The sequence below is a fragment of the Struthio camelus genome, chromosome 8 (genome assembly GCF_040807025.1).
Source record: "Struthio camelus isolate bStrCam1 chromosome 8, bStrCam1.hap1, whole genome shotgun sequence".
NCBI lineage: Eukaryota > Metazoa > Chordata > Aves > Struthioniformes > Struthionidae > Struthio > Struthio camelus.
In genome coordinates this window covers 8,081,774-8,108,115 of record NC_090949.1, presented here as the reverse complement: position 1 = coordinate 8,108,115, position 26,342 = coordinate 8,081,774, and the positions used below count along the sequence as shown (strand labels likewise).

Below are 26,342 nucleotides of genomic sequence, written 5' to 3'. Positions count from 1 at the left end.
CCATGAATTTGCTGAGATGCTCTTGTCTGTGTTCTCCCTCTGTTTTTTTTAAGGGGAAGCCTCTGCTCTGACTCTGGCAGAAATAGCTCTGGAGTTGACTGACCTTTCTGAGCTACGTCCAGAAATGTTGTCGGCTCCTGAAGGAGATGTTTTAGAGTCAGATCTCAGTGGCCTGTCACCTGTGAGTGGTATGAGAGGTGGCTGTGGTGCAGGGAGGACTGCCTGGCTGGGTCCTGTGCCTGCGTATCTGCCTGGCTGAAGACCTGCCCCTTTGAGGGCTTTTCAGGAGGTTTATCTGTACTTTTCTTGGCCTAGTTCTTCTTAGTGAAGAAGAACTGTTGAGTAAAGCCTCTGTTTTGAGGGTCTTAATTGAGAGAGAAGCATGAAGTTGTGTATCTTGTCAGGGAAGATGTACTTGGAGGCTGCGTAACTCCTCGGGTGGATTCTCCTCTCGCTGGCACCAGCTGCTCTGAGATCAAGGGCACAAAGTTGATGTACACGAGGAATCTTGGTTTCCTTTTAAAAAGAGAGGAAAAAAAAAAAATCCAAGTTTGTGGTCCCTGGAGCACGTGTGCCACATCTCCAGCAAACCCTGAGCAGACAGTGAGCAGGGGAAGACTGAAACCTGCCCCTTCGTGGTGCCAGGGTGGGCTCCGAGCGGGTGTCCAGGAGAGGGTGAGGTGGTGCCCCCCTCCATGGCGGGGTTAGAGGAGGATACCCAAGTGTTTTGGGAGGCCGGCTGACCCCTGCAGGCGTAGCAAAGGGGTTAAAGCGCAGCCGTTCTGCCCAATCAGCCTGGCTTGCCCGTAATAACCAATTAACGGAGTGTAATTGTGCAAATCCATATGTGGCAGTAATTACCAGGGAGATTAATGGATTCCTTCCTTTGCGAGCAGACCCTGCCACCGCCGCCTGCCAGCGTCCCCCCGCCACACACGCAGGCCCACCCGAAAGGACACAACGAGGGGGGGAAACTGCAAGCCGACCTCGGCCGGGGGCTCTGCGCCGAGGCCAAGAGGACGGCGAGGCCCCGCGGGGACTGCCCGGTGCTTGTTTAAATAACCCTTTTCATCTCGCTGCGTCTCCTTACGCGCGGCTCGCTGCTCCTCGGCTTGTACCCGGCCTCCCCAGGACAGTCCGTGCACAGCCCGCCGGGTCCTGGGCTGCCACATCCCTGCCCTCCCCTTTGTCCGTTCATCCTCCGCTCCCGTTTAGCCCTAATTGCCGCAGAATGCCGCGTTTGTTCGCCCTCCGCTTTCGTAGCTTTGTTATTTTAGTTGCAATGGGTAATCCAGCGAACTGTTAAAGGCATACGTGAGGCGAGGAGGGGAGAGCGGCCGGGAAAGCGGGGTGCCTTGCCCTGGGGTTTGGAGCAGGTCTCCAAGACGAGGAGCTACGGTTGCGTTTGGGGAACGGGCTGTGCTGTGCTACCATCCCAGCCCCTGATGGACCTGCTGGCGCAGGAGCTGGGCGCTCCTGTGTGGAGGTCCAGCTGGCGGGGGGGCTGGGGAACCGGCTGTCTCCAGCTGCGGGTGCCCCGGGGTGGCTGCGTTGATTCAGCCGGAGATGGGGCAGGCCAGGCAGACATCACATTGCATCGTGCCTCAAGCAATGGCCTGTCACCTCCTCACTGCCTTCCTCGTTGCACGGTACCAACCTACCGCTGGAAATGGCCCTGCTGGTGGTGTGGAGGAGAGGACGTGGGCTAGCTTTTATCTTGGATTAAACAAAGCTCCAGATCAGGATGGGTTTATTCTCAGTTCTGCTTCTAGGGCTGAGCTGGGAAAACCTGTCACTACTTTCCCCCTTCTTTTTGGAGATTGATTTTTTTTTTTTTTTTTTTTTTTTTTTTGTGGCTTTTGCTGGCATGACGGAAGGACCCACTGAACGGTGGTGGGGCACAAGTCTGCTGTGGATGGAGAGGAGGTGCACCAGTGTGGCCTGCGTGATCTCACACAGCTCCTCTTCCTCCCCCCCCAATACTCCCTGGGCTTCTGTGACTTGCTGCAGCAGTTTGATGGAAATCCTTGCTGGAGCTCAGCTGGCTGGGGCCAGGGTCTCACCGCCAGGGCTGTGGCTGTGGGGCACAAATGTGACGGCACAAGGAGCTGTGCAGGGAAGCAGCTGCTGCTGCAGAGCCAGGAGGACTGGGAGCCATCGGGCAGTGCCAAGGCGAAAGGTTCCTGGCTTATGCAATGCTTGAATTCCCCCCAAGCCCCTGCTCCCTGTGTGCAGGCTGGGATTCATACCTTGCAGCTCAGGTATGAACATCTGGTGAGTGTAAAAGCAGCCTTTGCAAAGGTCTGTCTCGCAAAAGGTGGATGCTCACGGGGGGGAAATAGGAGCAGAGCATGTTCCTTTCCTCTGTAGGTCCCTCCCAGTGGCGGCTGCCCCAGACTGCTCAGCGTCTTCCCTTGCTTGCCCATGGGGTGAGGATGCTTCTGGGGCTGTCCCTCACCTGGGCATCCTCCATCTGCCCTGACCCTGCTTGCAGCCGCATCTGTGTTGATAGACATAACTGACCTTTTTCTTACTGCGTACTCGCTGCAAAGGCCAGGAACGTGGCTGCTCGAAGGTAATAGCTGCATGAGGCTTGGCAGAGACTCAAGCAAGGTTAGTCCCCAAGAGGGGTTAGAGATGGAGGGGGTTTGGGAGATGCCTACCTGAAGGACACGGGGTGCGTAGAAGGAGGAGCCTCCAGTGTTTGTCCCCAAGGCAGCTGCAATAGCAGCCCTCCCTGTTCCCTGGTGCAGCTCAGCCAACGTCTCCTCTGTCCCTTGTGTGTCCTGGACATGGGGAAGGTGCTGACAAGTGGAGTGAGCACCCTACTGGGATGCCCAACCCAACGGCTGCATCCGCTCTTACTGCGTGGCTGCTTTCAGCACAACCATTGATCCCCAAAGTAACTCTGGAAACAGGCATGTTCCTATGAAGCAGACCTGTTCCCCACCTGGGCACAGTCTCAGGAGTTCCCACTAATGACTGAAATATATGTTTGCTTTTCTGTGTGACGGGGGAGAGAGCAGAGGAGCTGGGTGATGAGGCCATCCAAGGGATCAGGAGCAGGTTCCTAGACGCTGATGCTTTCTGGCCATCCGGGCTGAAACGAGAACACAATGGGATGTTGCAGATGCACCAGCGTGGACAGCCCCTCTGTTTCAGTGATGGCTGGCAGTCATGCCTTATTGGGGGAAACCTAACTTAATGCAAATGGCAGCATCTCTCTCCAGCAGAGAGGAAGAGGAGTTAGGAAGTCCCTTGGCTGAAGGGAAGCCAAACATCTGCAAACAGTATTGAGCCTGTTGGGACAGAGCTGGACAGAAGGAGTCAGGAGCCAGCTGGACCCTGCTCCGACCTGAAGCTCCTTGCACCACTCTCTCCTCTGTGGCAGAGCCACGCTTTAGAGAAGGAGCTGCGTTTTCTGTCCAAGAGTTGAGACCTCTGCTTCCTTTCTTTTCCTGGGGGTTTGGTTGGGAGTCAACAACAGTAGTTAGCCTGTTCTCCGGAGCTCTGGAATAAAAAAAAAAAAAAAGTGATAGAGACTGTGGTCAACAATTTTCAGTCACTCACTGGTGGGAATGCTCTGGATTTTCTTGGGCTGGAAAACTCCAGAGTTTGGGACTTGTTTAGGGTACTGATTTTCTAAGCTGTAGGTTTCTTTTTTTTCTCTTACCCCAATTAAAAAAAAAAAAAACTTTCAAAAGGTTTTCTTTAATAGTTTCCATTCAACTGCTTGCCACTCTTGTTTCCCTCTGAGAAGTACTGAACTGTGCACTGGGATCTGTCCCCTTCATCCCTCATTTCCTTTTCTTCCCATGAGCTCCTGGCCCAGCAGGAGTAATAGATGTTTGGAGTGGAGATGTTTTGTTTTTGAATTAAACTTTTTCCACTGGCAAGGCGAAATAGAACAAACATAACTTTTGGATAAGTCAATGCTGTGAGATTGCAAAGGCCATAGCAAACCCAGAGGATTGATCCTTGTGGATCTGATGTGCTTGTTCTTAGTGCAAATGACTACCTTTTTGGGTAAGCATTGAGAAATGGAAATACTTGTCCCAGTGAGAATCAGCCCAGGACAGACCAAGGGCTCAAACGCTCTCTTGGGTTTTCATCTCATACAGGCATGGGGTGGTTGAGACCTTGGCCCAAATACGGTGTTGTGCTGAGACTTTTTTTTTTGACAGCTCATGCGAAGAGGACACTGACATGCTGGGGAGGCCTTCAGTGCCTCACCCTTTCCTTTGAGGAAGGACCAGCAGAGGTGGAGGGCTGGGACAGAAGTGTTTTTCTCAGCACAGGGTGGCTTGCAGGACCCCATTAGCTTGGCTTCTACCCAGAAAGAGAAAGAGGGGAAGCTCCTTCCCTGTTGCAAACAGGGCATTCATGTTTGTTAGGGAGCTGTGTCCGTTGGCATCAGCTGAGGATCTCAGCTGGTGTGTGTGGGGCGGTGTTTTATTTTTATTTTTTTTACTCTCTTCATATCACCTGGCCAAGGTTCATCAATACTCACCTTGCCTCGGTGCTGTGTCATTTTAGGTTAGAGGCTACGTGAGCCAAAGCACAGCAAGTAAATGGGTCTCCTGGGCCTGTTCTGCCTGCAGATGCTCGAAGTACCTCAAGTCTCGGGAGAGAAGCCTTCCCGGCAAAGCTTCCCACCTGACTCACACACCCAAGAGCATTTTGAGAGGTACTCAGTGCGCTGAGTGATGTCTTGCCCAATTTCTGGGATAATTAAAGCGTTGGGTCTCTGCTGCCCTGGATTTTAGGCTGCAGGGCTGCAGAATTTAGTGGGTAGATTCGACTGAGAAGCTTGATACTTGTCAATAAAATAAGCTAGGGGGTGGCCGGGTCAGACCAGCCTGCACAGCATGGTTTATGTGGGCATGGCTTGGCTCTTACCTGCCAAAATATCTCTTTGGAAGCAGCCCATGGCCTGTGCTGATTCCCAAGCAGTACTTGGGAACTACCTGATCAAACCCACCAGGGACTGCGTTTCCCGCTGTTAAGATAGACCCTGGCACCATGCCCTGGTGCTGGTGACTTTATTGGTATGGATTTGGCCTTTGTGGCTCTGCCGCTGGTCTTTCGAGAAAAGTCAAACTAAGAGCCCAACGCTGTAAGTAAGCTCTGAGGCTATGGAAAAATTAAGACCTGAAAAGGGACTGGGCTCTGGCTTTTGCGATTGAGATGTCTGGTGAACAGAGGAGACTGATCTGGATTTGAGAAGCTCCTCTGGGATCTTCAGGGTGTGCTTTAATACGCAGTGTGCAGGTTCCTGGAAAAAGTCAGCGCACATTAGCAGAGTGGTGGTACCTGAATGTGTACGGCAGTGCTTGTGTTTCCAAGGCCCTTGCTCTCCTGTTGCGTCGAGGCAGTTCCTTCTGCTCAGAGACTCGAAGGACAGGCTGATGCGTGGCTGTGGACATGCCCTTGCTTCTGCTTTCTTTCCCTTCCTACTGGGGAGGGGTTCGGGGGCAGAGAGCAGCTCTTTGGCAGTGCCAGCAAATGTCATTACACATCCCAGCAAATTCTTTACATGTTTGCTCCTCGCCACTGCACTTTCTTGGCTCTCTGAATGGTGTGGTCTGTGCTTGTCTTGATGCAGGGTCCTTCTTCTCTGTGAGGCGCAAGGAATTTTGTCATGCTCCCAAGGCTTTAAAAAATAGAGATTTTCTGTTTTGTGCAGGGGGGACGCACAAATTTTGCCAGGAAGATATGTTTGAAAGGGGAGGGAGTTGAAAAGAAAAGGGATGCCCGCTGTAGCTGGCTTGTCACCTTCCCCTTGGCTGTGCAGGTAGTGGAAGGGTTTTAAAGGGAGAGTTTCGGTGGGGAAGTGTTGAGAGGACCTGGTCTCCTGTGGGAATGCTCTGTCTCGGCATCCTAGGAAGCAGGGCGGCCACCAGAACAGGTGAGGGGTGTGCATGTCTGTCAGAGGGAGGTAGACTCGCATGAATGTCAAACAGCCCAGGATGGTAAAGTCTCAAGCAGATGCTGATTGAAGCTATAAAGAGCCGATCACAAATGAACCTGCTGGACGTTGGTGAACTGTGCCTGTTAAGTTCTGGTGGCTTAGGGATCAGACCTTGTCCCAGCCTGGGGTCCCTCTGCTGCAGGCTCAGAGGGAGCCGGCTGCCAGGCCAGCATGCAAAGCCAGATGCAGGGCTGTGGCCCTGGATTCAATATTTGTGGAGAAGCAGTCTAGATATGTCACTACAGCATAGTGTCAAACACGGTGTGCTCTGTATGAACACATGGGTTTGGGGTTTTTTTGTTTTGTTTTTCCTGATGACTCAGAGGCATTATAGGTGCAAGCCCAGGGGTTTGCAGTGTCCAGGATCACTGTGCTAACGCTGTTAGGCCAAGGGTGCTGGATCAGAGTATTTGGAGCTATGGAGACTCGCCTGAAACTCAATGGTCTCAGAAGAGCCAACACCAGGATGATCGTGCCATTACATGGATGGATGAGGTCTTTGCATGCTAGATGAGACAAGAAAGCATTGAGGAATCTGCCCTTTCCTCTTTCATGTAGACAGAGTAGTGCTGTAGCAGTACTTATTTTCTCCTCCTCTCCCAGAGGGTCTCATGGACAAGCTGAAGTCCCCTGGAAAAGGGGTTAATGATAGCAGCGGTGGCACTGGAGCAGTGAAGCAGAGGTGGGATCTAGGCAAGCTCCTTGGCTTCTGAGGCGCAGCAGACACCCTGTGAAGGCGTAAGCAGCCTCACTTTCCCGCTCTGGGGAATCCCATATTGCAATGGCTTATAGAAAATGCCTTGTCAACTGAAGCAAGGACTAAACTGCAAAGGCAGCTAGCTGAGAAATGCTGACTGAAGCTGCACCTTGGTGATTGGTAAATGTGGCTTTAGGGTTCTTAGTCCAGATCAAAAGCTCTGCAGCCATATGACACAAAGTGCTAATCTGGTGTAAATGCCTCTTCTCTCTTTAGATCTGTTTAGATGATGCTAATGGGCCAACTTGATAAGGCAGGCTTTATCCTGGATCAGATAAAATCTGCTCTCTGGTAGCCAGCATTTAGTAGACATAAAGCACAAGAGAGACTGGGGTGATTCAGTGAAAGCCAGATCTCTCGCTATGGCATTAATGTGACCAATGTGTAGTCAGATCCTTGCACCTGATCCAGATGGTGTTAAATGGACAGACTCAGTATGAATAAGCTTGCAGCTGTGGCCTTGCTTCCTTGAAGAGAGTGTGGGTTAGAAAGCCTGAGGGATGTGCTGATCTTAACCCCTAGTGGTGGGACACGGAGGGGCACGGGATGAGGTGTCTTGCCAGATAGATATTGACCTTTTGGGGGCTAGCTGTTGTGACTAGGACCTTGGGGACTGTGCTGTAGCTGGTGATGGCTACAGTGTCCTCACCTGTGAACATACCAGTGCTACTTGTGGTGGGAGGGCTGGACCACCTGGATATCCCCAATCCTTCCTTCCCTGAGAAGGGAGCTGCTTGGAGCGCAAACAACCCTTGTTACCTTGAACTCCCCGAGCTGTGTTTGCCTGGCTGGTATAAATAGCCTGTCTGAGGCAGCCAGATGTGATGGAGATTGACAGGTTGTCTCTGGAGTTTTGCACTTGCTAAAGCAGGAGGAAATCTAAAAGCACGAACACGGGGGGTGCGCAGAGTGAGAGCAGTAAGTGAAGGGTTCCTGGCTGCATGGGACACTAGGGCTGCAATGTCCACCCACGGGTGCACGTGGGAACCATTTTTGGCCTTGTGCAACACAAGGCAGCAGCGAAACCTTCTCAGCTCCCTACTGAACTCTGGTGGCCACCAGCAAATGCAAGGTCCAGCACAAACCCCAGGCATTGAGGGCTGTGCCATGTCAGCTGTGTGTGCCACAGCTCAGGGCCCTGAGGAGAGGAGCATGGTCTACTAACAAAAATCTATCTTTCCCAGTAAGAAGAGAATGAAGAATTGAGCAGGATCCAGAAAAAAGGCTTTTTGAAAGTATTCCTGGAGTTCTGCCGAGATAGGTGGGGGGGGACCGAGTTTCGTTTAGGTTGTTCTGGGTTTCTGGGAAGTCAAAGAAGCCCTAAAAACAATGGGGTTTTGTTGTTGTTTTTTTGGGAGGCTTCTCAGGTGTCCCTGAACCTACAAGCAATAATGCTAATCTAGTCAAGAAACTGTCTTCTCTTTTTAAAAAAATTCTCCAGAATAATGGCTGTTGAGCGAAACGGCAGTATTGCAGGAGACTGTATGGGCTGTGTCTTCTATGGGCTCTCAGAGAACCTGGGGGCTTGTTTGCAGGAGATGGGGAAATCTTGGTCTTCAGGGTGTTTTCCTTTGAAGAAATATAACCCAATCATTTTCAAACATTTTGCAGAAATCCCAGCTTCCCATCATGTGTGGTTAAGCAGAGCTTGCATTTAAATGACAATCTGTTGGTCCTCTGGCCCTCTAATGGGAAAGGGTGTTTGCAGCATAGTGTCAGGGAGGAGCCACGTGCACCTCTTTGACCCTGTACTTCAAGAGCCCCTTGCTTTGGTGGGTCATTTGGCATTCAGCAAACTTCTCACAAGGACCAAGTGCTCCCACCTTGCTTCTAGCAAAGCCGACAACATGGAGCAACTTGCCTGAAAGCCTGCAGGCTCCCAAGCCCTATGTGATCACTCTGTAGACCAGATCGCTGCCCCTCCGTGCAATCTGTGCCCAAACCTATCTACCCAGCGTAGCACAAATCTCCCTAATGAAGAGCTGGATTATTTCCCTCATTTACCCTGACACCAAAGCAATGGATGCTTTTGACAGCAAAGCATTTTTCCAAAGAGCCCACATGGCTTTTTTTTTTTTATTCACCTTCCCAGGAATATTTTGCTGCATGCTTTTCCATGACGTTACTGCCGCTGACCTTTTTGCTCCGGCAAGGGGCAGTCGCCAGGGAAGCACATAGGCAGCGATTCTTCTGCCGTTACAAAGGCTGGAATTGTTGGCAGCTTGACACCCGGGCAAGTGTCTAATTGACTTGACTCTCTCTAGCTGGGCTCCGAATGGGTTTTCTGCCTCAGGATATCTCGGCATTATAGTGGACCTGTTGTTTTTGCTCCTTGCACGATATTAAAAAGTGCATTGTTGGAGCAGAACGCCCGAGTCAGAGCGGATGTGCTGCCCGTCGCCTCGCAAATGAGCGCCAGCGTGGCGGAGCGAGCAGGGTCACCTGCCGCCTGCGCTTAGAGGGGGAAAAGCTTCTTGGAGCGTGCCAGACAGAGAGCTTGGCTTGATGGGATAGATGATGCTTAATGTGCAGGAATGGATGGATATAAACCTGCCTGTTGCCCCTCAAAGAGGGAGCGTTAGCATTAAAATATTTCCTCCTCTCTAGTTAACTCTGGCTTCCCCACCCCAGTGTGTCTCCAGTGCGGGCTGGTGCTGGGTGCTGGGCAGAGGTCTTGCTCGGGTGCCTCTGGCACCCTGTCCTCTGCCACAGGTGCCTAGGAGCACCTCGCCTGCCTCTGTGTCAAAATGTGCTTGTGCCGCCGCTGGCGCCTGCTGGGGGAGGTAATTCCTGGGGAAGCCTGGGCAGCTGGGCCCGCAACGGGCAAAGCCGCTGGAGGTGCTTAGGCAGGCGTAAGAGGATTCGGTGACACCGCTGATTAGCGTCTAGGGCCTCATTACGGGGCTGGTAATTGAAGGTCTCCCGAGGCTCGAACAGACGGGGAATTATCCGCCCTCGGAGCCGGCTCTGGGCTGCGGGGGACGGTGCTTGTGCAAGGTAGGCAGTGTCCCCCGGAGCACCCTTCGGCGGGGCAGCACGCTGGGGACGCCCCGGACCCCGCGGTGTGCGTCAGCCCTGGGGGGGGACCCGGGAAGGGACCCGGCGGGGGGGAGCTGGGGAGGGCAGGCTGTGCCATCCCAGGTGTGTCTGCGGCGCTGCCGTTCGAACATGCTGCGGCGGGTAATTGCATTAGCCTGGTGGGGCTCTGGGGCTAATTTCATTAGCCGCGTGTCTGCGGTTATGGCTTCACACGAGACAGCGGCGCGAAAGGGCAGGGCTGGACAAGGCAGGGCTGCTCCTGCAGCCTCCCTCCTCCCCAGCCCCGGGAAACCTGGGTGACAAGTCCCTTTTGGTGGCTTTTCCCTGCTCCAGACCAATGCCAACGGGTAAAGCAAAGGGGGACTTGGCTAGCAAGGTGCAGTGGGGGCTCCTGGGCAACCTGGGAAGGGAGCCTGGGCTCCAGCACCAGTGTCCCATGGGCAATGGGTTTTCTCTGGGGCAACGTAGCTTAGAAGCAGTAGGGGGGGAAGGAGATGCGCATGTGGCTGTGTGGTTATGAGGGCTGCCGTGGCCCTCGTTGCGTGACAGTGGGGCACCTCTGCCCTTAACCAGCTGGGGTGGGGCACTGACGAGATTCTTGGGAACATGTGGCATTTTTGTAGTTCAATCCAGCATGAAAGGAATAGGGATTGTGTAGGATAAGAGTATTCCAGTTTGGGTCTTCATGCGTTTAGGGTTTGGCCTTGGAGACAGCATCTCAAAAGGCTTGGTGGAAAGTGCCTGGGAAGTCTTTGGGATTTGGGCTATTCCAACATACTGTCAAGACGTTGGAAATTTGGTTTCTGCCATCAGAGGTGGAAATTTGGGGAACGGAGCAAGACAGCGGCCCCAGTGTAAATCAGCGCTGCTTTGTCAGAAGTCCTGCCCCGACTGATGCCCCAGGGTTTGGTTGCAGCATGGCTCATGGGCCCAGCTGGGAGCAGTGTGGCAGTGGTTTTCCTTCCTACAATGACAATGGTAGTTATAAAGTCTTCCTCTTTTCCGTAACGGAGGCGAGGAATAGAAAGCTTTCATGAATCTGAAGCAGTGGCTCATGTTATTTCTACCGGAAGTTAAGGGGCTCTCTCTCTGTATGGTCCTGGAGGGCTTAAGACAGGCTGGAGTCCTGGTGTCTGTTGCCATTGGATTTGGTACAGGGGACAGAGCATCTCCCCTCCCCAAAACCCCTGTTGGTCCCCTAAATGAATTGCTTGACACTTCCTTTGCTTGAGGAGAGGGCCTGGAGGGGTTTCCTTGGAGCCGCTCACGTGTGCGTGTGCTGCGCAGCACTAAGCACTCGCTAACCCAGATCTGCTAAAAATCAATAAAGTAATCCACTTACTGCTTGGGACTGCCAACCTTTTTAAGGAGCTCAGAGCTGTTTTGTCGTCTTCTCTTCTCTTCCCCTTTCTTCTTTTAAGCTGGAAGAAAGAAAAGGTGGGTCGGGAGCGGGGAAGGGGTGGTGGCAGAGCTCGGCTAAAATCAGGCGCTCTGCTCTGGGCAGATCAATAAAAATAATTCCCTGCTAAAACTTCATTAGCATGGAATTAAAGCTGCTGAGCTCTCACGCAGTCGGGCAGAGTCAATGCGCCCGCTCCAGCTCCGTGCGGTTGGCGCTTAAATGCAAAGCGGCTTTGTTGCTCGCGCCTCCCCATCCCGACGCCGCCGGGGCCGGATGGGCCCTGCAGCAAGCTCCCTGCCGCGCTGCCTGCGGGCCCCTCGGCGGTGGGCACGACCCTTTTCTCCAGCCTGAGGGCATGGCGCAAGCCCGGTGTGGAGGGCAGTGAGGTGCAACCCTCTTGCAGAGGGCGGCAAAGCTGTTGTGGTGCAAAGGTGGATTTGTCTCTTGGTGCAGTGGTGCAATTCTGAGCGCCAGCGGGCGCTTGGGCACCATGGGGTGGGCAGCCCTAGTGCATCTCTGTGGGGCAAAGGACAGATGGAAAGGTATCTCTGGATGGGTGCTGGACAGGCAGGCTTTGTGTTGTGTCAGAGCTTTCCTTGCCGATAGCACCATTCAGAGACGGCCCCTGAGCAGGCTGTGAGCGGCCTGGACAAAGTCTTGCTTTGCATGGAAGCACGTGGCTGCCCGTGGCCTGATGCCACGCGGGAGAACCTGCGAAAGAAGGAGCTGTGCGTGCAGCGCTCGAAGGCGGGTGCAGCTGCGACCGCTGGGAGGTCGCTGCACAGGCTGTGCCGGGTAGGACGTCGCTGCGTTATGCTCTTGCATGGGTTGTTGAACCCTCCCGTCTCCCTTCCTCGGGCCTCCTCACTTCTCCGGCGTGACAGCGGAGCGGGTGAGCGTGCCCCACTGCTGTTTCACCTGCCTCCGCTGCGGTGCTGTTTCCGCTCGCACGGTAAAACAAAGGCGATGCGAAAGGTGGACAGGTAGGAAATGCAAAAGCTCTCTCTTCTGTTCGCATTCCCTCTTCTGTGCTGCAGTTAGACCTGAGTCTTGCTTCCGTAGGACCTACGCTGAATACCGATCTCTCTTCTCACAGTATTAAAAACGCCCTGCCCCTCAAAAGCGCATGCACCTCCAACCACAGCTAATGGTCTGTGCAGAATAGTAACGCTAACGCCAGCAAAACCCCTTGCTCCCGCCACCTGTCCGGCGACCGCTTGTTCGGGTGTGCGGAGATGCGCTCCCAGGGGTCCGACGCCGTGTGCTGATGGGCTCCGAGCCCTGGGGTCCCTCTGACGCACCCAGCTCGTGGCCACCCGTGGCACGATATCGTCTGGAGGCTGCGCGTTGCCAGGTGCTTGGTCTCGGAGGCAGAGCAGGAATAGGAGGAAGCCAAGGAAGTAATAGGAGGAAGCCTGTTAAAACTAATTAGAAAAGGGCTAATAGGAGAGGCGGGGGGGGGGGGACCCCTCCTTTGCTTAAGCTCTCTGGCTAGAGAGATGGCAACGTCTGAGAGCTAAGGAAGAAACAAAGCAAAGGAGAATAACCTTTCCTCTGCACGCGCGACACCTCGGGGCTGACGGCCGCTCGCGTCTGCCTGCGTCGAGGCTGGATGCCGTTAACCGCTCCTTTGCTGGCGCGTTGGATCGCTGTCCCTTGCGGCCGTAGGTCCTCACAGGCTGCCCAACGTCTTGATCTGCTCTTCTCCTCCTCCTTCTTTCACCTTGCGGAGAGCTGTTACCCCCCCGCAGGAGGCAAGGCAGACCGGTCCCCTGCTCCGGCTGGAGCTCGCCCTGGTGCGGGGTGCAGGGGGATCCCCTCGCTGGCCCCACCACCCGCATCCTCCGCAGCCGCATCTCTGCGCGGGGCAGCGCAGACCTCGGTCTCCGCTCGCTGCCCAACCGCGGGCGAAGTTGCTCCCTCCTCCGGGCTGTCGAGGCGGCTTCGTGCTGGGTCAGCCAGAGCAGAAACGCTGGGCTGGGCTGTTGCCTGCCCCGTGAAACCGCAGCCATGCAGCGGGGAGCCAGCTCTGGTCCTGCACCACGGTCCCAGCGCCTTGGCGGCGGGGCAGGGCTGCAGACGGCGTGCGCCTTTGCCCTGCTTTGCAGCTGGCTGCTGGGTTCGGCTTATTTCCTGCAGCGCTTAGTTGTCATGGTAGGTGGGCTGCAAGATGGCATTATGGATGCATATATGGGACCAGCTGAGCAGCTTACTGGGTGGTGCTACCACGGCCGTGAGCGATTTACTGACTGTATCTGGCACCGAGTGAGCCCCCCGAGCTCTGTTCCCCATCCCCTCCTCTTCCTTGTCCATTTGGCATGTGGGGTCTCGCAGGCAGGTCTCCATGACCCCTCGGGCGAGGGGGGGGCTGGATGCTGCGGGTCTGCTCCGAGAGCCAGCCGGACATCCCACCGGGGCTGCCCTGTCCCTCGTGGTGGCATCCGTCCCGTGAGCCGTCCCCGAGCAGCCTCTCCAGCAGACCCCGAGGGCCGCGGTCCTTCTCGCCTGCCTGGAAAACCCTTCCACGTGCCCGCGGCTGGCGTAACTAATAAACAGCATCACGAATAAACCGCCTTCACTGGTGGAAAGGCCAAGCGTGCCCCCTCCTTCCCCGCGATGCTCCTCCCCTGAACAACTTAGCCTTCCCCCCACCTCAATTTCTGATCTATACGGGAGCCGGCGTGCATCGAGCCGTGTCTCGGCCGGCAGCCGGGCGCGGGGGCCGGCCCCGAGCCCCTGCCGCCGCGCGAGGATGAGGATGAGGCCGGGCGAGGAAGCAGCTGCCCCGGCGCCCTGGGAGCCCCCCTGCCCTGGCGGGTCGGTGCCGCGGCCGGCTGCGCGGCGCTCCGGGGGCCTCTGAAGTGAGAGGAGGCGGCTGCGTTCGGAAAGGAAAGAGATGAACTGAAGAGTAAACATGTATGGGAATTATCCTCACTTCATTAAGTTTCCTGCGGGCTTTGGCAGTGAGTATTTTACTTGCGTTTGCGGTCTGCGCCTTCGGGGATGCAGAGAGCAACCGAGCCCATAGGAAGAGCAAAGCCGGGGGCGGGGGGGGGAAGGAATTCGGAAACGGGGTTAACCTATCCTCCACGTGGCCCTAACCTTCCCGGTGCTCGCTAAACCGTGCCTGCGCGCCGCGAACTTCGGCAAGGCTCAAGCGAGCCGCCGGGGCTGGCGCAGGCACGGTTCGAGCCGCGGGTGGCTGTCCCTCGTGCTCGGGATCCGCCCTTTGAGGGACGCGCGTGGTGGGTTGCGTCGGCTCGTTGAAAGGGCAGGATCAAATCAAAGGAGTATTCCCCCCCTCCCCATTTTTTTTTTTTTTTTAATTTGAGGAAATCACCGGAGGAAACAGCTGCTCTTAAAGCATGAGCCTCCCTGCCCAGCGCCCCTCTCCTGCCCTCAGGGCGGCGATGCCGAAACGGGAGCTGCCCTCGGGAAGGAGGGTTTGCCTTCCTTTCCCGGGAAGCTGCTCCCCAGTTGGGAGCTGCAAAGCAGCCGAGCTCAAGGCCACCCACATCACGCTGCCTCGACGCGCCGGCTGCTCTCAGCCGGGCCCGCGTGCCGCCGGACCGGGCTTTGGTGCTCGGCTGCGGGGCCGCGAGCGCCCGCACGGGCAGCCGGAGCGGACGCGGCGCTCGCCTCGGCGGGGAGGGCTGGAAGCGCGGGGCGACAACGCCGTGTTTCCTCCGGCAAAGCCCTGGAGAGCTTTTCTTCCCAGCAGCACTTCCAGCATTTATATTTAGCAACTCCCGGCCTCAAACTTCCCGGGCTGCTGGCAACATAGCGATGCCCCTTTGGGGAAGGTGAAGCGCGGCGATGCTTGCGTACGTGCAAAGTCTTTGTGCTTCTGGAGAGCTCCCCGAGCTGTCCCCAGGCCTTCAGGCCGTGCATACCGCCCCGGTGTTCCTGCGCCGGCGAGGGGGCGCGCGCTGGCGCTGCAGCCCCGCCGGCACGTCCCGCTGCGCCCCAGGCGCTCACCTCTGCTAAGTCTCTAACCGTAGCAAAGTCATTGACGTTGCACCAAATCCTCCCCGCGTTTCACGAGCCCTTGACTTTCCAAAATACCTTTTCAGGTGGTTTCTGCAGGAAAGAGATGACTTGTTAGAGAAAAAAATCTGTTGCCCGCTCATGATTTTAAGGAACAGGGAGATGAAACCTGAGCTGCCTCCTGTTGCTGCAAGAAAACTGAAATGATAAATGCGGCATATTTGTTTTTGAGTTTGTTGGGTACTAAAAATTAACAAAGAGAGAAAAGAAAAATAACATTCAAACTGATCTTCGTAAGAGCCAGGCCCAGACCCCGGTCTGCACAGGGCTCGCAACGCTCAGCAGAGCGTCTGGGAGGTTTCTAGGGGAGGCAAGTGTTGGCAGAAGAGGTATTTCTGCTACCACCAAGAGGGACTAAAGCACTGTTCTCTAACTCCCCGAAAGTTCAAAACACTAGGACTTTAACTTTCATTTAGTTAAAAGTGTATTTAACTAGCATTTTAACTTGCCTTTAACTCGGTTTAAAAAAATTGAGGCGTTCTCTGCCAGCGAATCGCTGAGGGCGATGCGAATGCCTCGGCCAAGTGCTTGTCTGGGCTGCTTTGAACGGTGGCTCCAGCCCGTCCCGGAGCCCCCGTGTTGCTGCTCCCGGCTGTGCTTTCCCCAAGCCGGGGGCTCCAGTGCCCCGGAGGCAGCTCTGGCTGGGAGGACTGAGCATCTGTGGGCAGTTCCTGGCTTCTCGCCACGCTCTCCAGCCCCCGCTTAGTCACCTGTAACTGTCCTCTGTGGCCTCCCTCCCACTCTCATCTCCATGTCCTTCCTTGAGGGACCCGCAAGGGGATGTGGGGACTGAAAGATGGAGGGTAGGAGAAGCACGGTGGGAGGCAGTGAGATTGTGGCTTGGATGTCTTAATGCAACGGGAAGCTTGCCTGGTGTCCGGAGCTTCCTGATGCCTCACCACAAAGCCCACACGTGTAGCCTTGGTGTCTCGTAGGTCCTACGGACCTTCATGGTCTTTGCTTCCCTGCCAAACATAGCTATGAAACTGTTCCTTGTCCTGCCTGGGCTGGCACCGTGAAGAGGGAAAACGGGTCAGTGGACAGCGGCATTGTTCACATGAGGACGTCGACTTCATTGCACTGGTGTTGCGCTGTGCTACTGGAGGGCAGAGTTAAGGTGATGCGGCTGCTGATGCATGGCAAGCCGAGATTTTATTGCATTTGGATGTTTTAGCTCTGAAATTCTGAGATTAGTTTTCAGCATAGCAGTAACACGTGAAGACTGTATTTTTTTTTTTTTTACATGCAGGTAATTGAGACATACTCTCTAACTTAATGCTATCTGCATTTGAGTTAGAAATAAGGTGCACATTTTTGACGGTGTCATTTGACTGTCATTTCCAGTTTTAAACGGCTGAATAACGCTGTCAGATTTGAGTCTGAGGACACACGCGCACAATTGGTAGTAAGCACTTTGTTTGTGATGAGAAAAAGGGTGCTGGGACTGTGAAGCATCGCTGATGAGCACATAGAGTGGCAGCAAAAGTGTTCAGATTAGTCACCCTGGCACATCTACAGCGGGAGGAGCACATGAAGGCGGATGGATTTGCCTTCACAGCAAAGAACATAAGAACATGGAAAAGGCTTCAAAATGTGTTTTTATTCACTAAAAGGATGAGTTTCATCCGGAGCCCAGCTCCCGGGGCAAGGAAAGCTGCTGTGCTGGCTGCCCCCTCTCTCCGAGCACTCCCGAGCCCAGTTGGTTGGGGACGAGAACCGACTTGGCTCCTCCACAAAGTCTCTTTTATTAGTAGCCATGTAAGTTGGCCTGCAGCCCCGCCACCTCCGGCTGCAGCCTTGTCAGCTCTCCCAAGCGAAGTGGGGTTAGGCCAGGTCATCTGGGGGCTTGGGAGAGCCGCAGGGGAAAAGCCAGGTTGCGCCTGGAGCGGGGCTGCCGCCCGGCTAGTTAGTGCCTTTCTGCCCGTGATGATCGCAGGTTTTGGGCCTCACGGGCTGCTTTTTTTGCTGGACGTCAGAACTTGCAACATCTGTACCTGCGAGCGCGTACGTGAGGATGGCACAGGGCTCTTTGACCTGACAGATGAAGGCGCGACAAAATCCAGCGGCTGGGCAAACTCCCGCGGCCAGCGAAGCACGGAGATTTTTTTAACAGCTGGAGTGACTCGCTGCCAGGACGGTTTGCCCGGGGCTGCAGCAGACCTTGCCGCCGTGGGGTCCCTTCGATGGGAACCTGTAGCCTCTCCGGGAGGTTAAGGCCTGTTGTAGGAATCGGTGAGCAGCTTTTCCTGGAGGATGCCGTGCCGGAGACCCCGCTGGCCAAGCGGGAAGTCTGACCAGGCGGTCACGAAAAGCCCTTCAGGCCTCCTGTTCTGACTTCTCTTTCTCTACGGAAGGGAAATTTTATCCAAGCCTTGTGTGTTACTGTGGTCACCGGACCGGGGGATGTGGTACCTTGTTAGGGTGAGTGAATTTAGCTTGAGGTCTTTATTTTAATTACTTGGCAAGCAGTTGCTAAGGGATCTGTAGCTTGACGAGAATGCAATAGCGATGCCCAGTAGTGCCTGGTGCCCGTTAAAACCCATGATAAACCCTGTGTTGGCTTCTGAGGATTTTACTCCCTCCTTCCCTCCTCCGTAGCTTGGTTTCAGGGGAGGGGAAGCATATGTGGTCACACTGCAGGTGCGTCTCGTCGGAGTGACCTTGGGCATAGTAAGCCTTGAGCTTACTGTCCAATTTCCATCAAATCAGAGCAAAATCTCAAAACCACATCTGATGCTGTGTCAGGGCAGATGAAAGTCTCGTGTGCTTCCAGCCCCGCCGCTCCTCGCAGGCCCTGGGTTCGCCAGGGCAGCGCAGGCGCTGTGCAGCCCTGCCGCCGACCGTGCCGAAAGGAGAGGGAGCCGAAAGGAGGTCTTCCCGCCGCCCGGGGAAACTTCCTCGCGCTTGCCCCCGCTTATCTGTGTGCAGATCCCTGTTGCAGATGCCCCTGGTTACGCATGTGCGAGCACACCTCCGTGCACCTCTACTCCTCGGTGATGCTGGCCATCAGGGGAAGCCTGCGTTATTTATTGACTTGCAGCGTTGGGCGTGAAGATGGAAGCACAAAGGTTGCTGGACCTTAAAAGTGAGGTGCAAACAAGAACCCTTCTGTAGGATATTAGCACGGGGAGCTGTATTGCCTATGGACAGCTAAAAATATCACTAGAATTTTTTTTTGTGTGCTAACCTCCCATGCATTTAAAAAAAAAAAAAAATACTTCTGCAATCATAGGGGCAAAACTTTGATTCCAGTTGACGTGGGGTCCTTGCTACACAGCTGCCTCCAATTTCAGGAGTGTTTCTCACAGGTAGTTCATCTTGAAGGTCTTCCCCAAGGATGAGCCGTCTGTCAAGTGGTGCCTCTCATGCATGTCCGTGCTCCTTTGCTAAAAACAGCTCGTGTCTGTATGTCTTGACCCGCTTCTTGGTGCTCTCTGATCTGTAGAGGATGAGGTACCTGCAAAATTTCGATAGCTGTGTGTCAGGCAGGGCAACTCACACCTTTAATGACTTATGTTAAAGAAATGAACCCTTTCCTAATGTACCTGAGGCTTCAAAAGCAGGCACATGCTTTTCATTATTTAAAGTTTGTTCTGTCTTTTGATTCTCTATGACATATTAAAGAACAACTCTGAAAAGCTCAAAGATATCCTCATCTCTAGGGCTCTGCAAGTCTTAGGAGGCAGGATTGCTTTACAGCTTAATTGAAGAAAGACCTCAGCATTGAACTGGGGGATTGCTCCTCCCAAGGGTTTGCTTGCGCTGGGGCTGCGTGGGTATTAAGAAAAGCAAATCTGAAACCAATGTGCCAGTTGAACAGACAGCGTAGGGGGGAAGGTTTCTTGTCTCTCTGCGTTCTCGTTTCTCTCTTTGTCCGTACCTAGCTGCTGACACAGGTGCCTCCTACCGTGATTTGGATAAAAACAGGCAGTTTGATTTGCTGCAATCTGGACGCTTTGCTACCCACTGCCTTTGTGGAGATGTGTGTGGCTGCTTGTGCACTGGTGGAATTTGTCTCTGCTTTCAGGCCCAGGCCAGCTTTGCCCCATGAAATGCTTGCAGGGTAGAGGTGTCCAAGCTGGCTTTTTCAAACAAGTGTTGGTCCTGGACCAGTTTGGTTGTGTTAACCCAGGCCTGGCTTGCTTAGCCTTGGCATGAAGGAGCTGGAGCTTTGTGCTGTGCTGGTGCATCTGTGTGAGACTCCTGTGCGTCCAACCTGATGGAGACGCAGTGCTCCTGTGATCCTGGTGGTGTGACCTGGGAGGCTTAAACCCTTCTCAGGCTGTTCGTGGGAGTTTTCCACCCTGGGGCCAGGATTTTGCCATGGTGGAGATAGAAACTCAGGTGGCAGCAAAGAATCAAAGCTTTGTGGTGTCCCATCTCAGCTTCGGTGCCTGATGGGTGAATGTAACACTGCCGTTCTTGTCCTCAAGGGCACTGTTATCAAAATGTGGAGAACTGGGTGTTTCGTGGGGTTTTCCCCACTATTTTTTCTAACATCAGCAGAGCTGTCTTTCATCTCATATGATCCTCACTCTGATTGCTAAAGCCATAGGGCCCACATTGCATTTGGCTGCCCTCTTCCAGCCCACGGCTGCTCTCTGCAGCAGGCGCTGCGCTGTGCTTGCAGAGGGGACTTGGAACAGCAAAGCAGCCAGAATCTCCCTCTCTCATCTTTTCCGTTTAAACTTGGCTTCCTACGAAGGGAAGACTAGTGTGTGCATGAGTCTGCGTACAAGGGAGCGTGTGGAGGGCCGGTTCGCAGGCACTGGGTCCCTTGGATCCTGTGTGCTTGCGCTCGGAGCAACCCTTTGCATCGCCCGTGTGGTGCCCAGGCTCCGTGCCAGCCCATGGCACGCTGGCCGTGGAGTCAGGGCCACAGCTTTGGGGTGGCTCCGTGTGCACTTTGGGTGCTTAGTCCGCTCCTCCCTCTCCATCTTACTGTGGTCCAGTTGTTCCTCTCTCAAATGGGGCTGGGAAGACCTCAGCAGGAGATGTACCTCCCCATCCTGTGGGATGATGTGAGATGTACCTCCCCATCCTGTGGCTGCCAGAGAAGAGGGGCTTTTCCATTAGTGCACCCATTGAGAGAAAGGGTGCTGTGCGAGCCCTCATGAGACATCAGAGAATCCACATAAAGCACCTTCTCATGCTGCCCTCTCTTCCCTCCTCCTCCGAGATAGAAATAAGCACAAAATCAGGCTTCCCTGAAACTTTTGCTCAGGAAACTACTTGCTGAAGCATTAATGGGGGGGAAGGGGAGGAACATAAACAGACCCATATGTGGAGCAAAACAATTTGATCTTATTTGCAAATGTGACTCTGAATCTGCAGTAGGCGGTTAAAAGTAGTAGTGAGCCCTCATACTTGCAGCACAGTCTCAGCTTGTGTCCCCAGAAGATGTGCGGGCCCTGGTGAAGCCGGGAGCTGTACTGGAGCTGGCCGGCCAGGGGCTGCGCCGGCAGCGAGGAGCAGATACCTCGTCTCGTGATGCGGGGCCGGCTCTTCACCCCGCCGGGCCCTGCTGCGGCCGGCCGAGTCTCCGGCATCCAGCTGCCACATTTCATTACCTGATGGACAGACCTGGATCCGCTTTGGCCTGTTTAAATGTCACCCGTACCGAATCCCGGTGGAGGCGGCGGGGCCGGGGCTGGCACGCGGGGCTGGCTCCCTTCCTCCCGTCCCTCCTGCTCCGTCTCTGAAGACCGCTGCAGAGGAGCTCCCGGTGGAGCAGGGCTGCCAGCACGCAGCGTTTCTGCTCCCTCACAGACTGGCTCGGTGAGCTGATCCCGGGCAGGGGCTGGAAGTCAGGGAGAAGTTCGGATCTCCTTGCAGAGAGGGCTTTGGTTTGATTTTGGTTCTGCTTTTCTAGGTGGGTTTGGCATTGCAGTTTTATTATGGATGGATAAAATTGTTTGTTGGTAAAAGCAAAGTCAAAATCAAGGGTTTTGACTAACGGATTTTGCCAGCAGCAGCCAAATTTCCTCAAAACACGGTGTTGCTGGATCGGTGTGTTCTGATTTGAGTGGAAAAGCATTCCTGAAGACCACTCTGCTTCCAAAGAGAAACTTTGGGCTCTGGCACATGCAGGTGGCCAGGCACCGTGGTAAGTTAAATTCACATGAGGCCTCAACTTCACTTTGTTTCATCAGGCAGGCGCTGTCAGAGCCCAGCTTTCACCCCCGTGCTGTCCTGTAGACTTTCTATTGCTCCATCCACCTTCTCCAGCAAATGCTCCTTCATTCACCCAAGCTCCCCTTTCAGTGCTTCGCTGCCAGCAGAAGGGTGGTGGACACAAGCCTTCCCAGCTGCCTGACTTGGTGGAGCAACCTTCATCCTGTGCTGGGGGGCAGAGGAGCTCCCTGGACATACCCTGTGAACACTTGCCCTCAGCATGGGTGTGAGCATGCCACGAGGCTCACTCTGGCAAGCTGTCTCCTTTGGGGTGAATGCTTTGCTGGAGTCTGACTGAGGACCTTGCTGGTAGAGAACCTTCATGGTGGCAGCAGTTCTGCGAGGTCTGGTGTAAGTGCCAACAGGTAAAATAACTCTCCTGGGAGTCTTTTCTAGACCTGCTCATTCCCTAGGCACCTTATAGTGTATCTGCAGCTCTGTGTCTTCTCTGAATTACCCTAATCGCTTCTTGGTTTTGCAGTCTCATCTCCCACCATGTCCTGCTCCTCTGCTTGACTTTCTGTGCAAATAAGTATTTCTTATTGGTTTAACTCCTCTGCATGGTATCTTCAAAGGATGTCCCCTTTTCTATGTTATGGAAAAGGGTGAAGAATTTTTCCTCATCTCTCTTCTGCATACCTGTCATGATATTACAGATCTCTGCTCAGTCTGTCCTTTAATGGGTTATTTTCCAAGCTGAAGATTTCTGTAAGGCAATGCTATTTATCTAGTTATTTAAAGGGACATAAAAGCGTTTTCCCTATAAGCCTGTGCTGCAGCTGCTGGGTAGGACAGTACAGTGTGGTACCAAACTACTCGCAGGTGAGGAAAAATACGTTCTCTTTCCTCTGAAGCTGTTAATGGACCAAGTCACGAGGCTCATCTGAAGTCCTCGGAAACAAGGAAGGAGCCACTGCATGCAGGGTGCACAGATACGGCAGGGGCCACGCTAAGAGCACTTCTTCTGCCCGTCAGTGAAGGCTATCCAGGCAGCTGCCTCCCTGGTGGAAAGCTTTCTTGCTTGGAGGCCATTAGGAGATAGGAAATTTGCTGCGTATGAGTAGTATCCCTGGGCAGAAAGAGGTCCCATTGCGGTGGTGGGAGGAAGTGGGGTGGGTGTCTCCAGCAGGAGGATGAAACCCTGTATCTTGGCTCGGCCACTCCTGAACCACCAGCCCGCCTCGCTGCCTCCAAGGCTCCTGCTCTTGTCGCTGCGCCTGCTTCCTTTTGCTGCGCATTGCTTTCCCGCTGGGAGAATTGATCCAAAAAGTCAAAGCAAGAATTGACAAAGACCTTTCCTCCCCTCTCCCTGTGCAGAATTAAGTCTGAAGTGGGTTGATAACAGCAGATCGAGTCCTCCTTGACTCTGACAAATGTCTTTAATGTTATTCAGCAAGCTGACCTTTTCCCGTCTTTATTGTGCATCTTCCCTTTGAATCAGATTTGATTGTTACTTCAGGTAAAATAACAAACACTGTCACGTAAATAACTTTGCAATAATGTTAAAAGGAAAAAAAAAAAACTAACTTGGCCTTACTTGCAATCACAATGGGAACAAACATCCTCTGTGCCAGCCATGGAAAATCGACTGCGTGACATTCCTGCACGACATCTTGCCTCGACACTCAAGGGAATGGGCTCCTATGTTGAAAAGTGAACAGAGGAACAATGGTTCATTGAAATTTTAACGACAAATAATGCCAACTGGAGTCGGTAAATTCTAGGGGAGGGAGAAAAGGTCATCTATACATCCTTAAAAGGCAGCTAGGTAACTACTCCATCTAGATTGATGGGCGTTTGGTGCCTAAATACCCTCTACAGATTTGAGATTGGTCTTGTCAAAGACAGCTTTTAGGCCCTGGGTGATGTGTTCAGGCTCCAAGCCTGCCCCAAAGTGACACCGCTCAAGGTTATATTGCTTTTCCGTGCCGTGTCCTTGCCAGCTGGGGAGGAAGAGTTTGGAGAAGACCAGCGCGATGCAGGCAGGCATCACTGCCTTCTTCCCGACTTAGTGGAGGCACTGGAGCAGAGAGGGAAGACTTGATTACTAAGTATTATCCTGGTAATGTGTTTTGTTGCTTTTTGTGACTCTATTTCCTTTCCCATAATCCAGTGTTTTACTCTTTCATGTGACAGGATAAAGCACGCTTGCTCACTTGCAAACAAGGTACCAGTGGCTGGTGGGCACACAGATGTGCTGTGACCTGAATCAGGATGAGTTTGTTTGGGTGAGGACATCTAGCAGGGTCAGACGTCTAACGAGAAGCTGGGCATGAGAACAGGAGAAATACACCCATGATGGGGACCACAGCTGCCACACTCCTCTCTGTGCATATCCCTTCGTGCCTCCCAGCACTCAGTCTTTCTGCCTCTCCCCATAGATTCCCCTGTTCATACCAGCTCCACGTCCTTGAGCCCCTCATCGAGCCTTCCCACAGGGAATTCGGCAGACGGTCATCCCAACTACCTCGAGGCGCCTGCAAACACTTCAAGGGCGCTGCCATCCCCCATGAACGCCATCGGGTCTCCTGTGAATGCGCTGGGCTCGCCGTACAGGGTCATCGCGTCCTCCCTTGGGTCGCACTCCGTCTCCCTGTCCTCGGCCCCGGGCATGAATTTCGTGACGCATGCCAGTCCGCAGGTAGGCAGATATCCTTCTGCTCCCTTCACAGCATCCCATGGTGCTCAAAGACTGGGGAAAAGTCTGAAAATTTGAGAGGGTGGGTTGAGTGGTGGTGGTGGGGTTAGTGTGTTTTTGGCTACTTATGGAGATTGGGTGTAAAGAAGAATTTTTTTCGTGTGAATCTTCCTGCATATATCCGCTTGTTACAGACAAAAGTAAGATGCCTGTATGTATTTCAGTATGTCCTGTGTTACAAAGAGGCAGAGCTAATTCCCAAGTTTGTTCTCACCGGGGGGCAATCTGGTCTCACTCCACTGTGCTAGGGGATAGTTTTTCTACGTGGAAGTAGTCGACGTAGCCAAGGGCTGCAGCGCGCGAAACACTCCCCTTCCTCCTGATGAAGGATATCTGCTTTGTTTCGCCATTAAGAAAAGAGACGGACTTTCTAGAGAGAGAAAAAGGTAAATGCTAAATGCCAGCCACATACTCTGCGTTGCATATAAACTTTGAATTGAAGGGTAAGGAGGCTCTCCCGTCTTTACCGCCTGAGCTACATCAGGTGCTCCTCCTTGACACGGCAGGGACCATGGTGACAGCGTGGGATTTTGCCTCCCTTGATGCCCTGACCGTTAGTGGAGCTGACGATGTGCTGAAGCGCTCTGGGGGATGCAGGTCTAAGTGAGAATATTGTGTTTTATCAACAAGATTCTGCATTTTATTGGTGGAGTCCAGAGGTAGGGAGTGCTTAAGAGCCTTGCAGCTCCAGCTAGGCAAGCAGGGAGGAGATCACCTCCAAGTCCTCGCCGTCTCCTATCCTGCTGCCCCAGCTGGAATCGCCCGTCCGCAGAAGCACTTCTCCCCGGCGCCTGCAGCAAATGCTAGAGAAGGATGGTGCGAGGAGGCCCCTGAAGAGCTTGGAGAGTTATGAGGGCCGGTGATTTGAAAGGTTTGGCCCGCCAGCACCTTCGCTTCTGCGGAAGTCCAAGCTGCCTGTGGTGGACATGCTGGGCTACCTCCTCCCTGTATTGCACCCGGCTGTTTCCCCATCAGCCTGACAACATCTGTACCCCTTATACCTGGGGGCAGGTACTTCCTTGTCTTGGAGCTCATGGCAATGCTGGCTGTACAGATACCTTTCTCTCAGAGCTGAGGACATACCAGGAAGCAGTTTTCTCGACCTGGGCGCTGAGCTAGCTGCTATGTCAAGTTACCAGCTCTGAGGAGCGTGTTTCACTTGCCTTCACCTTAACGCAAGGAGACAGCTGAGCCTTGGGGATTCGGCAGGGAGGCAGCTAATGGATTTGGGTTCAAGCAGGTGTCCCAAATATCATACATGATTGCACTTAACCTGCTGGAGCTGAGCTCCAAAGACACTGATGGCTAAAACTGCCCCGTTTGCTCCCCCATGTGTACCCTCTCTCTCTGTTATTCTCTGGAAGAGCAGCCAGAGAGAAAGAAAAGCTGATACCTGAGCTCTCAGTAATGTTTTAAACCATAAAATTTCCTCCCAGTTGAGCATCTTGGCAAGAAATTTTCAGGGTAAGGAAAGTGGCTGGACCTTTGGAGGAGGTGGGGTTTGAGTTCTCCTTTCCTTGGGCCAAGTTCAGTTTTTGGAGCATTTGGATTTACAGCTCTCCAGTGGCTGGGCTGGCTCCCTGCTGGAGGGAGTGTACCTCGGTTCCTCTGGCCAAACCTTTTCCCTGAGCTTTTATTTTCTACTGGGGGAAAACAAGCTGGTTCTTAGCATTGTAATAGTTGCTGGATAATTTGGGTTTTCAATGTCATCAAACCTTTGAAGCTTTGAAAAGGAAGGGCCTGGGATGGGGGAAGACGCACAGACTTTGTCTTTTGCTTCTCCTAATGAAAGGTCCAAAACCTGGATGGGACCCACACTCTTGTTCTTTGCTGAAATTCCCCATGGAAAATTTTGTACATTTTTTGGTGAGAAATGGGTAAGTCCTAGGAGAAAATGGGGAACTTGTGGCAACATGCATGAACTCAAGTGGTTTAGATACGATGGAGGCCGTAGCTAAGGCTGTAGCTGGACTTTCCTCCAAAACCTCGTTTCCTGTCCCTCCTTCCGTCCCTTTGCTTGGAGCAAGAAATATAACTGACAAATTGAGGAGATTATTAAAAACAATCTTAGCGAAAAAGAAGCCATCCCCAGCCCTCAGAGCACAGAGGCTGCTATGGTGGTTCGAGGGTGGTTTTGGAGAGACAGGCCTCCACGTTGCCCTGCCCAGACAACGTGTGCTCAAGCGGCCCTTAATCCTACTGCCCTGCCAAGAGCAGCTCGAAAGCAAACAGCAATAAAACTAAGCCCTGGGCA

The 26,342-nt window shown here is 53.6% G+C and overlaps 1 protein-coding gene across 8 annotated transcripts in view; it reads left to right on the top strand.

Annotated features, from left to right (window-relative positions):
- RXRG (retinoid X receptor gamma) overlaps positions 1 to 26,342 on the top strand; it is a 41,306-nt gene that overhangs the window by 5,593 nt on the left and 9,371 nt on the right. For 3 of the 8 annotated variants that reach the window (XM_009672771.2, XM_009672773.2, XM_009672774.2), the window contains one exon: positions 23,772 to 24,031. In XM_009672771.2, coding sequence (XP_009671066.2) covers positions 23,772 to 24,031 — 260 coding nt within the window. Of the gene's footprint in view, positions 1 to 4,536; positions 4,688 to 9,930; positions 14,133 to 14,182; positions 24,032 to 26,342 lie in introns of those variants that run through there. The other 5 variants (XM_009672776.2, XM_068952079.1, XM_068952078.1 and 2 more) reach the window with 5 other exon arrangements.